The 14,496-nt window shown below is 47.2% G+C and overlaps 1 protein-coding gene and 1 pseudogene across 1 annotated transcript; one reads left to right on the top strand and one right to left on the bottom strand.

Annotated features, from left to right (window-relative positions):
* Window positions 1-458: 458 nt before the first annotated feature.
* On the top strand, window positions 459-4,361 carry LOC136539933 (uncharacterized; annotated as a pseudogene).
* A 7,986-nt stretch (window positions 4,362-12,347) lies between these two features.
* LOC136539932 (uncharacterized) lies at window positions 12,348-13,533 on the bottom strand. The gene has a single exon (XM_066531914.1). The coding sequence runs from the start codon at window positions 13,295-13,297 to the stop codon at window positions 12,749-12,751; it is 549 nt and encodes a 182-aa protein (XP_066388011.1). The 5' UTR covers window positions 13,298-13,533; the 3' UTR covers window positions 12,348-12,748.
* Between the last annotated feature and the right edge of the window lie 963 nt (window positions 13,534-14,496).

Raw genomic sequence — 14,496 nt, 5'->3', positions numbered from 1 at the left:
CAGAATGTCATCCAGGTAATTTTTGTCATGGACATTGGTGTACAAAAGGTGTAGATGTAACCTGACCAGTTCAAAGTCCACTTGTCCAAACACAATATATGTTGCATCTGGCAATCACAGTGCATGATAATATTTAAATTTCTGAAGTTCACTCTACATCACCGGTTCACCATGAGTACCACAAAGATGGCAAGAGCAGGATTCATCCTAGATGCTGGCGGCTGACGCTGGGGGGGGGGGGGGGGGGGGGGGGGGGGGGGGGGGGGGGGTATTTAGTTCTCATATTTTTTTAATGGAAAACATGTTAGGCTTGTTTGGATGATCTAACATGTGCTCGCATAATTATTCTGTTTTACTTACAGCTGATGTGGTTGCAAGCTTCAGGCTGCAAAGAATGATTTCTGAGCTTTGTGGAATTAGTTCTCATATTTTTTTAATGGAAAACATGTTAGGCTTGTTTGGATGATCTAACATGTGCTCGCATAATTATTCTGTTTTACTTACAGCTGATGTGGTTGCAAGCTTCAGGCTGCAAAGAATGATTTCTGAGCTTTGTGGAAATAAATCACACCTTGAGTATGATATTTGAAGAGATTGGCATCAACAATTCTGTGGTATGTTCTACTTCACTTGTCCATAGCGATTGTCTTTGAGTTGGTGTAATTATTGGCTCCTCCTGTTACTCTAGGTATCTGTACTTTCATTGGAGCCAACTGGGGAATCAAACTGGACTACTGTGACTTTTGGACTCTGGCCCTATCCTACTAATTTCACCTTATCACCAACAGAGTTAAGCATACTGAGGTCATCTTTGGTGTCCTTGGTTATACAGCAGTCTATTCTCCATTTGACACCATCTCTGTTTGGGAATTCTTATTCTTTTGAGATCTTGAGGTTTCCTGGTGGCATAACGATTATACCTCCACAAACTGCTTTTGTTCCTCAGAAGCCTGATGGCTTATTTAATTTCTCGTTGAACTTTCCCATTGATGTGGTACTAGACAAACTGAGCGAATTGAAGGCCCAGATGAAATCTGGATTATTTCTTAACGAACATGAGGTTTGTGCTGCTCAAGTTCCAGTTCATTTGTTTAAAGCATTACTGAAGAATCAGTTCCCATCTCATGACTGGAGAATTTTTTTTTAAAATTATTTCAGTTGGTCAATCCAAATCGGTTTTATTTGTTAATGACCATTTTGACCCATAAACTAGCTGTGCTGCTGAAATATGTGGTGCATTATAGAGCCAAAAATGAATACAAGTCTGCATGGCCATAACAGTTTAGCAAATCATAAACTAATGTAAACTTTAACATGTTAGGTGTAAATATCTGGATTTGTGCACCCAAACAAAAAACAAAATAGCTCATGGATGTGATTTTAGTTATTTACTATTTGCCACTAAGGCATTCAAGTCTTCTGTCCTGAGTGAACGAAAGAAGTTTCTTTATCATCATTGTTTCTCTGTTGTCACCAGTAACATTTCTGTGCTTGCTGATTGATGCAAGAAGCTTTACACTTGGTGAAGTTTCTTGTCTATTGATTGATCTTGCTAGTTAACAGAAAAAAAATTATCTCCACTAATCCTGCATTGTGTTTACCTTCTACGAGTTGAAAGCCCACTCAATCCCTAATCTTTACATGCCATGCTTACTGCTTTTGAAAATTATTTTGTCCAAACTTATTTTTATCTTTGCGCTTTATCACAAATGCTTCTTTCATCGTTGAGTAACTCTTTCCTTTCTGAAATGCAGATCCTATATGTTACACTGACAAATCTGTATGGTTCAACAGTTGCTCCTCCTACTGTTGTTCAAGCGTCTGTTCTCCTTGCTGTTGGGGCAGATAACAAACCACCATCCTTGCAAAGACTAAAACAGTTAGCCCAAACATTAAGAAATTCTTCTTCTAGAAACTTGGGTCTGAACCACACTGTGTTTGGTCGAGTTAAGCAGATTAGTCTGTCCTCCTACCTTCAACATTCACTGAACAACTCAGGTAATGCTCACTCTCCAAGTCCATCTCCTCAACCTAATAACCAATCTCCCTCAGTCCATCAGGATCACAATTCCGACCATGGCCACCACCACCATCATCACCACATCCACCATCGCCATCATCACCACCATGACCATAGTCATCAGAGTTTCCAGCATTTGTCCCCTGCCCCTGCTCCTCTTCACAGCACTACTTTTCCTAGTTGTGATTCTACCTGTAAACGCAAGAAAGAACATAACACTCCTAAGCACCATTCATCTCCCTTCAGGGGTCCTCGCCCTATTGTGCCAGCAGCTTCTCCAAATAGTTATGAAGCTTCAGGCCCATATGTACATCCACCATCATTTCATCCAAAGATTCCATCCGCTCCACTCCCTGATGTTGTTTTTCATGCAATGCCACCCAGTATGAGAACCCCCAAGCCTCCCAACAAGTTTTCATCGATATCACCTGCAGCATCTATCTGTGAGTTATTCTTACTGATAATGTCTCTTATACTGCATATCTATTTGAAACAAATTTGTGTCTGGATGCATTTTTTCTGTAAGTTCTAAGAAGCATTTTTTGGATCATTATAAAAATACTGATACTGACTGAAATAATTTATATGTACTCCAGTGAACCAAGTATTTGCTGTGTACCAAATCAGTTTCTTGTGTTGATTAAGCTTGATGCTGTGCAGTGTCAAATGTTGGTGTGTTGACAAAATCATATTTTGAAATTTATATGCCAAATTGCCTATGTTTTGTGACACTCGACTTTAGAATTTGTTCTACAAGCTTTAGATTTTAACAATACAGTTTGATGGTTATATGTGCCTTTAATATTAAAACATATTTGTCAGTTGTTCTTTTGAACTTTTAATTATTTATCTGGAATCATAAAATTTGAAAAAACAAATCCCTATAGTATAGGTAATGCATGTAGCATGACAGCTGACCCAGAACAGTGTACTGGTCGTGGTCGTGCTCGAGCAGTTATCTTTAGTTATCAGCACAATTGTACTTACTGATAAACTGGTATAGAAAAATTAAAGAAAAATTGCACTTATGTGGAGTTTCATTGAAATGGACACTTATATTTGTGTTATTTTTTAAATGGGTTCGTGGGAAATGTGAGGTCCTGATAACTTGATGAGAAACTATAAACAGAGTATGTCTTGCAAATATTTGTGTACCTCTGTAACCTTAATGGAACCTTAGGGGATAATTAAGGATCGATGACAGTAACTAAGAGCTACTTTTGAGTCTGAAATCTGTTAATTTGTGAATTATTATGTTTAGACCGTAGAACTTAAGAACTAACTTCTACTTGAATATTGATCATATAGATTTTTTTTTCTCGAACAATCATATATTATGCTATTAGATAACCTTGGGCTATAAGCTTGCGTGAATGTCTTTCCCCCATGACAGTGCACGGAATCGCTAACTAGTAGCTAAATTTTGGGGTTCCCTCCCTTTCCCTCCCTCCTATAGTAACTAAAAGGACATATGAAAGTGAAGTATGGGGACTTTGTTCTGTGCTTTCCCTGACAGAGCCAAAAGAAAAGGGACAGTTGCAACATCTTTGCTACTTGGGACAAGAAGATTTTATTCTCTTTTGTAATAACTGAAGGTACATATGAAAGTGAAGTGTTGGGACTTTGTTGTGTGCTTTCCTGACAGGGATCAGAAAAAAAATAACAGTTACAATCTGTATCTTTGAATTTGTTTCTTTCAGTTGATATTATCTGGTACTTCTTTCTTATGCAAAACTTATCCTTTTGGTAGTTGTTGTCTAACACATCTACAATAACATGGTGCAGCGTTTGCCTCCAGGTTATCTTCCCATTGGTGGGTGGTCATTGCATCATTTCTATACTGGCCCATGTTGTAGTGATGACATATTTCTCACCCAGGTGGTGAAGTTCTTGCGTCAGCTTGGATCACCATTTTCAAATGATCCTCAGCATAAAAAATGTTAGATGGTTGTCTTTGGTGATGCATTAATGGATGTAAATATATGTATAATGCAGCAGGGGGGGTGTTTGTGGTCAAAGCCGTAATGTGGCGGGCCCTTTTGTCCTGCATCCCTTATGTTGCTTCGTACAATCATGCGCAGATCAATTTCAGATATTCTGTTTTTGTTGAGAATTATTGTGCAGGATTGAGGCCTTCAATATTTAGAATACAAAGGGTCTTATGTTATTGATTGATGATCCAGTTTTTGCTGTGTCATGAGTTGTAAAATTGTATATATGAGTTTGAGAGGGGATGACCTTTTTTCTTTTCTTTTTCTTTTTGGTTGAAAATCAAGTAGCAATGTTGTCAACGCTTATGTTTAATGGATAAGGCACATCTATATCGCATGAAGCGTTAGATGTTCCAGGAGCAAAACCTAAACATGTGCATACCATTATCAAGGAAAACATGTCATCAGTTTCACCTCGCTAATTTTGCACTCCTGAATTTGTGGCATAAGGCATATGTGATAGCAAATAGAATACGTGGAATACGCGATGTATTACTCAGAGACAAGAGTTGTGTACATATAGGCACGATGGGGAGCCGGGTACGGCAGGCCCATGGGCCGTGACACGTTTACAATCTAACACTCCCCCGCAGTCGGAACTGGGAGCACCGCAAACATTAAGATTGGACCTAAACTCGACGAAGACGGACGTCGGGAGCCCCTTGGTGAAGATGTCGGCATACTGTGAAGTAGTAGGAACATGTAGAACTCAAACTTCTCCAAGAGCGACGCGGTCACGAACGAAGTGTAGATCAATCTCCACATGCTTGGTCCGCTGATGCTGAACGGGGTTGGTGGATAAATAAACGGCACTGACATTGTCACAATACACAACTGTAGCTCGTCGAAGAGGGCAATGGAGCTCAAGAAGAAGCTGCCGTAACCAGCACGCCTCCGCAACCCCATTGGCAACAGCGCGATACTCAGCCTCTGCACTGGATCTGGATACAGTTGCCTGACGCTTCGAGGACCAGGAAACCAAGTTGTCACCTAAAAAGACGCCGTAACCAGAGGTGGAACGACTAGTCTCAGGACAGCCGGCCCAATCAGCATCGGAGTACACAGTGAGATCAACAGGCGAGGTGCGATGGAGGTGAAAGCCAAGCTCCAAAGTTCCCTGGATGTAGCGCAGGATGCGCTTCATGGCGGCGAGGTGAGGCTCTCTCGGATCATGCATATATAAATAGATCTGCTGAACAGCATAGGCAATATCAGGACAGGGTGAAGGTGAGATACTGAAGCGCACCAGCGAGACTGCGATAGTGTGTTGGATCAGCCACGGGAACACCATCAGCAGACAACTTGGCGTGAGTATCAATAGGTGTGCTGCACGGCTTGCAGTCACGCATACCAGCACGGTCCAAAATATCCAGCATATACTGCTTCTGAGAGAGGAACAACTCATCAACCCGACGATCAACTGAAACACCCAGGAAATGATGGAGAGCACCCATATCAGTCATAGAGAATTCCCGCTGGAGAGCTGCTATAATGCGCTGAAGAAAACTCTGTGACGAGGTGGTGAGAACAATATCATCCACGTAGAGAAGCAAGAAAGTTGTGTCAGCGCCGCGACGGTACGTGAAGAGTGAAGTGTCAGCCTTGGCCTCAACAAAACCAAGAGAGGTGATGTGACTGGCAAAGCGACTGTACCACGCGCGGGGGGCCTGCTTCAATCCATACAGTGACTTGTTCAATCGGCACACATGATTGGGGCGGGAGGAATCAACAAACCCAGACGGCTGCTGACAGTACACAGTCTCTGTCAATGTCCCATGAAGAAAAGCGTTCTTGACGTCCAGCTGATGAATGGGCCAAGAATGGGACAGAGCAAGTGTGAGCACAACACGTACGGTAGCGGGCTTGATGACTGGACTGAAAGTCTCCTCATAATCAATGCCAGGACGCTGAGTGAAGCCTCTGAGAACCCACCTGGCCTTATAACGATCAAGAGAGCCATCAGACAAAAACTTGTGACGATAAACCCATTTACCGGTGACGACGTTCACACCCGGTGGACGGGGAACCAGAGTCCAAGTGTCGTTGGCCAGGAGGGCATCAAACTCCGCCTGCATCGCTGCTCGCCAATGAGGATCAGCGAGAGCAGAGCGAAAGGTCTTCGGCAATGGAGAGAGCGTCGCTGCGTGCAGGTTCAAGCGATCAACCGGCTGAGTGAAGCCGGACTTGCCCCGAGTCCGCATGCCGTGATCGTTGACCACGGGCTCAATGGGCTGGTGCCGCGTGGAGACGGTGCGGCCTCCTCTGCTGGCAGCAACCTGTGACGAGGTGTCAGCAGGGGCAGCAGAGGACGCCTGAGCTGGGCGCCAAGCCAGGCGCCGAGGCAGGCACCGAGCCGGCCATCGATGCAGGAGGAGAGCCGGGCGCCGAGCTGGCTGGTGCCGAGCCACCACCATCGGGCGCTGTCGTGCCGCCCATGCTGGAGCCATGCTCGACAGCAGGCGGCTGGTCGGCCGGTGGTGGCGCACCAGTAGGAGTACCTGCAACCACAACACTAGGCCCGATGGGCATAGTGGAAGAGTCATCATCGTTCAAAAAATCGAGAGTGGCGGGATCCGAGGGGGAGGTCGACATCTCAGAAAAGGGAAACAGGGATTCATCAAACACCACGTGGCGAGAGATGATGATCCGGTTAGAGTGGAGATCAAGACATCGATAACCCTTGTGATCGGAAGAATAGCCAAGGAAGACACAGAGAGATGAACGAGGAGACAATTTATGTGGAGCAGTGGAAGATAAATTGGGATAACAGGCACAGCCAAAAACACGAAGATGTGTATAGGTGGGATGGGTGCCATGGAGAGCAAAAAATGGTGTAAGGCCGCCGAGGGTCTTGGTGGGGTGACGATTTAGAAGATAGGTGGCAGTGTGGAGGGAGTCAGCCCAATAGACCGGAGGGAGGCTGGCCTGAAACAGTAGCGAGCGCACAATATTATTAATGGTGCGAAGAGCGCGCTCGGCTTTACCATTTTGCTGGGAAGTGTAAGGGCACGACATGTGAAGGATGGCACCATGGGAGAGGAAGAACGTGCGGGCCGAAGAGTGATCAAACTCACGACCGTTGTCGCACTGGACGGCCTTCACGGGAGTGCCAAACTGTGTACGCACGTAGGCAAAAAAGTTAGAAATAGTGGCAAAGGTGTCGGATTTAAGGCGAAGCGGAAATGTCCAAGCATAATGAGAAAAATCATCAATAATTACGAGATAATATTTGTAACCGGACACGCTAACAATGGGAGATGTCCAAAGATCACAATGTATTAAATCGAATCTGTTGACAGCACGAGAGCTAGACGACCCAAAAGGAAGGCGAACATGGCGCCCTAACTGACAAGCATGACATATGTGTTCATGTTTGGGTTTATTACATGAAATAGCCTGGGTGCTAATAAGCTTGGACAAAGCTTCGGCGCCAAGATGACCGAGACGACGATGCCACAAGGTGGAAGTAGGAGTGGCGGCGAGGGCAGGTATGCTGGTGGGCGGGAAGAACGGGTATAGATCACCCGTGCTATTGCACCTGGCGATCACGCTCCGTGTTTGTAGGTCCTTCACAGAGAGGCCAAATGGATCAAACTCGATGGTGTCAGTGGTAAACCGACGAACAGAAATCAAGTTCTTAATAATGCTAGGAGACACTAAGACATTATTTAGAACAAGAGAGCGATGCGGTGTAGAAAACGAGTATGAACCAGTAGAGGTAATGGGCAAAATAGCACCATTACCGACAATAATAGAGGAAGGACCAGACAAGGAGGGTGAACGAGGAGACGAGAGAATACCAGAGTGGGCGGTCATGTGAGAACCGGCACCAGAATCAGCATACCACTCGGCGGGGTTGGGCGGCGGCGTCAGGGACATGGTGTTGAAGTTGTTGACGAGTGACGCCTGATCCCAAGACCCACCGGCCATGGGGTTCCAGGGCGCGTACAGCGGCGTCCCGGACGAGGAAGAAGCCGAGGAGGGGGCTGATGCAGGAGCCCCTCCACCGTACCCAAAACCAGGAGGTGGTGGCTGGTAGTAGACCCCCTGGTACGGCATCATGTGAAGCGCCGGTTGGGGCTGGTCGAACGGCACGGACGGAGGGCGCAGCACGTGACCAGGGAGACCGCCATAGCCATGAGGCCAAAGCTGCACGGTGCCAGACCATGGGTTGATGTGGCCGGACCCGGGGGTAGGCGGCGCACCAGGACGTGGTCCAGAAGAGCCGGACTTGGTGCCGCTGTGGCCGCTGTTGCCACCGTTGCCGCCGCGTCCACGACGGCGGTTGCGTGATCCGCCCGATCCGCCCCATGATCCAGTGGGAGCAGCAGGAGGGCGTGGTTGATGCGGCGCCGCGATCAGCGCCTGTGTCCCGGCCGTGGCCGCGGGGGCTGGAGTGCCGTCGTCCTGGACGTCGTTGACGTCGATCTCCTCGAGGAGCAGCAGCGTACGCGCCACAGCGAACGTGGGAAACGGCCGCTGCATCTTCAAGTTAGACACCATGTGCCGAAATTTCCCGTTGAGGCCGCGGAGGAGGGTGAGGACGAGTTGCCGGTCGCCGATCGGATCGCCGAAGTCGTTGAGGGAGGCGGCCATCGTCTCGAGGCGGCGGCAATAGTCCGTGATGGAGAGATCGCCCTGCTTGAAGGAGCGAAATTCGGCCTCCAGTAGCAAGGCACGAGACTCGCGTTGCCCGAGGAATTCATCCTCGAGGTACAGCCATGCGTCACGGGCGGCGGGATCGCGGATCATCAAGGACTGCTGGAGATCGTTGGAGATGGTGCAGTAGATCCACGTAAGGACGCAGCAGTCCATGGTCGCCCACGCCGATCGATCGGGGTAGGAGCCATCGGAGAGGACGTGATCCTTGAGGTTGTACTTGCCGAGGACGACGAGGAACAGGGAGCGCCAGCGGCCATAGTTGTTGGCCGGCTTCTCCAACGTCACAGGGACGAGGATCTTGATATTGAGGACAGCGATTGCCTGGGTGTGGAGGGTGGCATTCGCTGCCTCCTGGGCAGCAAGTTCCTTGTCGAGGGCAACAGCAGCCTCGCGTGCTTCCTCCGCGCGGCGCTTGGCAGCGGCTGCAGCAGCAGCATCGTCACCCATGATGGCCACGCACGCGATCTGCAGGGTCCTGGCGAGATGCTCAGCAGCAGGAGAGGGGCGCCCGGCGAGTTGGCTCAGCGGCGGGTAGGGTAGGCCGGCGATGGATCGGCGGCGGCCTAGGGTGTGGTGGAGCCGGCGACGAAGTCAGCGGCGGCTAGGGTTTGCGGAAGCGCGGTCGCAGGAGCGAACCGTCTTTGATACCATGATAGCAAATAGAATATGTGGAATACGCGATGTATTACTCAGAGACAAGAGTTGTGTACATATAGGCACGATGGGGAGCCGGGTACGGCAGGCCCATGGGCCGTGACACGTTTACAATCTAACAATATGGTCATCATAGCATGTTTGTACATTGAATGGTATCTTTCATTTTTATGATTTTTTTTCTTTTATAAAAGGCGCTTTTGTACCTTGTCACCCCCTTAAGTGTGAGTGAGTGTGTGAGTCTTGGTTTTTGTTGGCTTGTTTTCTTTCTTTTTTTTTGGGTGGGGGGTTCTTTACCTTTTCTTCTTCTTCTTAATAGGGGGTTCTTTACCTTTTTTTTCTTCTTCTTAATATAAAGATACACTCCTGCATGTTCAAGAAAAAAAAAACTATGTTTTTCCTGTAGGTCTATTATCCTTGTCATGATTCTATTCTCACTGTAATGGTAGCAGTGATTGATGTGACTAAAGTTTGTATCTATCGCTATATATGCTTCTCCATGTGAAAAGGTTGTCTATCAGTGTTAGAATGTGAAGATTTGCTGACAGAAGACTGATGGACTGCTTTAATCACGGTAATAATAAGGCCCAGTTTAGTTACCGAAAATTTTGGCAAAATGACACGGTAGCATTTTCGTTGTTATTTGACAATTAGTGTCCGATCATAGTCTAATTAGGCTTAAAAGATTCGTCTCATGGATTTCGTCTAAACTGTGTAATTAGTTTTATTTTTTATTTATATTTAATGCTTCATACATGCGTCCAAAGATTCGATGTGACGAAGAATCTTGAAAAATTTAGCGTTTTGGAGGGGAACTAAACAGGCCGTATCCAAATTGTATGTGCCTAAAAGTTAGTGACCTCTGTGTCTCTTTGAATCTATTGTTGCACTGCAGGCGGTATTGGGTGTGTTTTGCTAGAAGATATTCCCCAGTAGTACGCATCATTGGTGAACTGGATTGATGCTGCATCATCCATCCCATCGATGGCGATGTGATACAGCATCTCTTTCCCTTTCAGGTTCATAACTTTATATGACATTGGCTAAGTGCTTTTAGACGGAGTCATCAAGTTGGCTCAAATGTAGTACAGCAAGCCCTCCTTTCTTTGGACTCCAAATGTGGTGGGCAATCGGTTGAAATTTACCCAGAATGTGTTTTATAGGCGTGCTTGTGACAATTCGAGTAGTTTCTTTTTTAGATCATAGTACAGACACCCTAGAAAACCGATGACTTGAAACCGGTCGGTTAGGTTCCATCGCAAAAACTAACCAACCGATCTATGCTTAGGTCCTGTTTGGCCGGGCTTCGGCGGTTCCAGCTCCGGCCTGTCGGTTGCTGGGCCGATACTGTTCACCGGAGTCGTTTTTCTCTTCCCTCCTTTCCTCTCTCACTGACACCACCGGAGCCGGAGAAGCTCGTTTTTCTGGCTCCACGGCTCCGGCTCCTGTAGGCACCTGTCGGCTGCTGGGCGGCCGACACCCGGCTACAGTGCAGGAGCCGAAGCTCGCAGGAGCCCGGCCAAACGGACCTTAGTCCATGCCAACTTTAGTACCTGACCCTATTATTTGGCAAAGTCATCCAAGCAACTGTCTGTGACATTGTTGCAGGCAGTGGGCTGAGGGGGGCCATTCCCAGGAACGAACGAGGAAGGCGGCGGATGGAAAATGCAGATAACCTATCTAGGGGCGATGAGGGCGAGCTGACAGCTGAGTGGTAAGCCACCATTATAGAAAACCATCACAAAAATGAAAAAAGATTCGAATAACAAGACCAATGAAGTTTCCTAACATAACAACAAATATAGAAACGTGAATGTGAATCAGCCATGTCGGCTCCGCCGAAACAGCTCCAGGTACGGAATTTTTATAAACTACATGATCATTTTCATGGTTGTTTAAAGAATATATATGACTTCATCTATCCTGTCAGCATGATATAATAACAACTTGGGGTTTGGCTCGCGGTAGTCTTGTGCGATGCTCATTTGTTGGTGGGAGCACTGCTCCTCCTTTGACTGACCTTGCTGCTGGATCGGATCACAGATTCTCTAGTTGCCAGTTCATATCATCCAAGCTGTTAGGGGGATGTGGTGAATTGGACGGTGTTTCCAGCCGAAAGCGACGCAACTAACCCCTCCCGGGCCGGTGACCGACATGAGCAGGCAGTGGTCAGGAGCTGGTGCATCAGCAGGCAGGAGCTGGTGCATGAACATCGCTAAAAGCGTTTTGATTGGGTCCCTTCTAGCTATGAGAGGAAAGCAACTCCTTAATTCCTTTTCAAGGGCACAAGCAACCCGGGAGTCAGGACAATGCCTTGCTTTATTTAGGTTGTCCTACTACTGAACACTGGTTAACAAAGTCTTTACCCAAATGTTAGGATATCTCCGACAACAACATCCAAAATACAAGACACATTCGTTCTTTGATAACGCTACAGGCAAAGGGTTCAATACATATTCAGCATCTTCTCCAACAACAGAACCTAAAAGAGAATCATTTCTGCAAATGAGTTTATACGAGAGAGGATACCCATATTTATATTTAAGTTGTGCCTGTCAGGCAACCTAAAAATAGGTCTTCCGTATAGGTACTCTGTTGGAGATTGATTTTGGGTCTCTCACTACCCATTTTATATTTAGGTTCACATATGCATTCCTCGTTGGAGACGGTCTTAGCCTAGCTTATTAGTAGGTGTTTTTTTTCCCCTCTCTCTGTTGTACAGTAAATCTAGAAACAGTCTCTGTCGTACAGTAAATTCTAGAAACAGTCGATACACAGTGCAGGGCATCTTCTCTTCAGATTGACTGGCGGCAAAGTTCCCACTGTGATGACAACATTAGCCAAATACTATGTATATGTATGTATATTCAGCATGTTCGTTGGTTGGTTTCTGAACTGATAAGCCCGACTGGTGCTAGTTTATTTTGAGAAAAAAATATTGTACCATAGCTGATAAACACTGACTGAAACCAACAAGCGAAGAGACTGATTGTTCCCACATTTTCTTTGTACCACTAACACAGACAGAAAAATAACCCAAACAAAACCAAGAAAAGAAGAAGCGGATCAACATTGCCAAGATTGCACACACGCTCTTGTTACATTTTCTGATGAATGAATCAATGAGACGTGTTGTTGCGGTTGCACGCACGGAGCATCAACAATCTACCAGTAGGTTCGTTCCCTTCCTACGCAGACGCAGCTGTTTGGCTGGCCATCTTTCTTTCATGATCGCATTTTACACGAACACGCCATACACAAACTTGTAACGCTGTCCAAAGCACAGACAAATCCTTGTCGCATCAATCAAATAAACAAAACTACTACTTCATACTACTAGTACTACTAATCAAGAAACATGAACGCGCACATGCATGGCATGGCCATTGATCGATCGGTCGATCTGCACGTCCTGCAGGGTTCAGGGGTAGCCCGACGCCAGGCACGCCTCCCAGAACTTGCGGTCCTCCTCCTGCCGCCTCGCCGCCGCCACCGTGGGGTCCTCGTCGTCGCGCTCGCCGCCGGCGCGTAACTGGCCGCCCTCGGTTGCTCTGCTCCCGTTCGCCCACAGGGAGCAGCGGCGACCGCCGCCGCCGCTCTCCTGGCTCCACCAGGCGACACCGCCGCTCCCGCTCCCGCTCTCCTCCTCGTCGTCCTCCTGTCCGCCGCCGGCACCACCGGCACCGTCGACGCAGCTGCCGCAGCCGTCGTCCTCCTCGCCGCTGTCGTCGTCGACCAGCACCAGCTCCAGCTGGTCCAGCCGCGACGACGACGGGCAGCACGACTCCGCCACCCTCTCCTTATTCCTGCCGTGGGCGACGGCCACGGCGGCGTCGGCGCGGCTCCTCTTGCACGGTAGCTGCGGCCGCGCCGCCGGCGCCTGCGACGGCGCTGCTGGTAGCGGCGGAACCGGCGGCGACGGCGGTGGCGGATGCCGGCGTGGGGCTACGCGTGGCTGCACGGCGGCCATCGATCGATCGACCAGGCTTCAGAGAAAGAATTCTGAACGGAGTAGGGGGAGAAAAAGAAGATTTTTAGCTCGTTTTGGTGTTGGTTTGGGCGCCTTGATGAGTTTCAAGAGCGTGCGAATATTTATATATTTACGGGCGGGCCAGAGGAGGCGATCAAGATTCAGAGAAGTGTTGGGCGAGGGAGGACGGGAGTGAGCTGCCGTCGACAGATGGGAATGGCGACGTGTTGGGACAGACGAGTGCAGACGATGTCATTTTGCCGGATTTGATGAACATTTTTAAAGCAGCAAGCAATCCATTTGCTTTTATATACCAGCAAACACGCGATCCATCTCCGTTCGAGCTTGTCTCACTCATAAGTCCTACTTTTTCATCTAACGAACGAACAGTACTTTTCTCTCACAATAAATCAGCCAGCGATACTTTTAGCCATGACTTATCAGTCAAATAAAACCAAACGAACCGAACGCATATCCATGCACTGTAGCTTCTTAGCTTTTTTTCTTTCTTTTTTATGAGTTCAAGGGCGTACGTCCGGCCTTTCAATTAAAATAAAGACCAAGAGTCATTACAGCACAGGAGTTTTAATCATCGCCGAGATTGTCCACCAGGACTTAGTACAATACCCAAAAGTGCTTAGCTTAGCTTTTTTCCTATGGGCCGTCAAGTGTGTGTTCGTAATTATGAGCCTGTTTGGTTGGCTGGTTCGTATCGTTGCTGGTTCGTGAAGAAGTACCGCTGGCTGGTTTGTGTGAGAGAAAAATACTGTTCCGGTTAAAAATTTACGATCGTTTACGACAAGCCACAGCCAAACGAACAGGCTATATAAAGTCCTATTGAGAACAAAACTAAAAACACGTCGATATCTAAATTTTGGCTTATGGTAGAAGTTCGGCCAACCAAAAGTGGTGTCGAATTTGTGGCTCTTTTTGGCATAGAAAATGAACTCTAACATGGCTATTTTTGGTCCTGTTTTCTTCGCTGAAAAGGCAAGCTGAAAAGTACAGTTGACTGATTTGTTGTGAGAGGAAAGGGCTGATAAGTTCAAGCGAACATGGCAGATAAAGAAAACACTTGCTAACTTTAAGGCATCCTTTGGAACACAAGAATTTTACATAAAATTTTACAGAAATTTCAGTTCATTTTTATAGAAAAAACACATGAAACGGAAAATATTCTTCAAATCCAAAAGGGGCCT

This window comes from Miscanthus floridulus, chromosome 2 (genome assembly GCF_019320115.1).
Source record: "Miscanthus floridulus cultivar M001 chromosome 2, ASM1932011v1, whole genome shotgun sequence".
NCBI lineage: Eukaryota > Viridiplantae > Streptophyta > Magnoliopsida > Poales > Poaceae > Miscanthus > Miscanthus floridulus.
The sequence above is the reverse complement of the archived record's forward strand: the minus strand, read 5'-3'. Positions and strand labels throughout refer to the sequence as shown.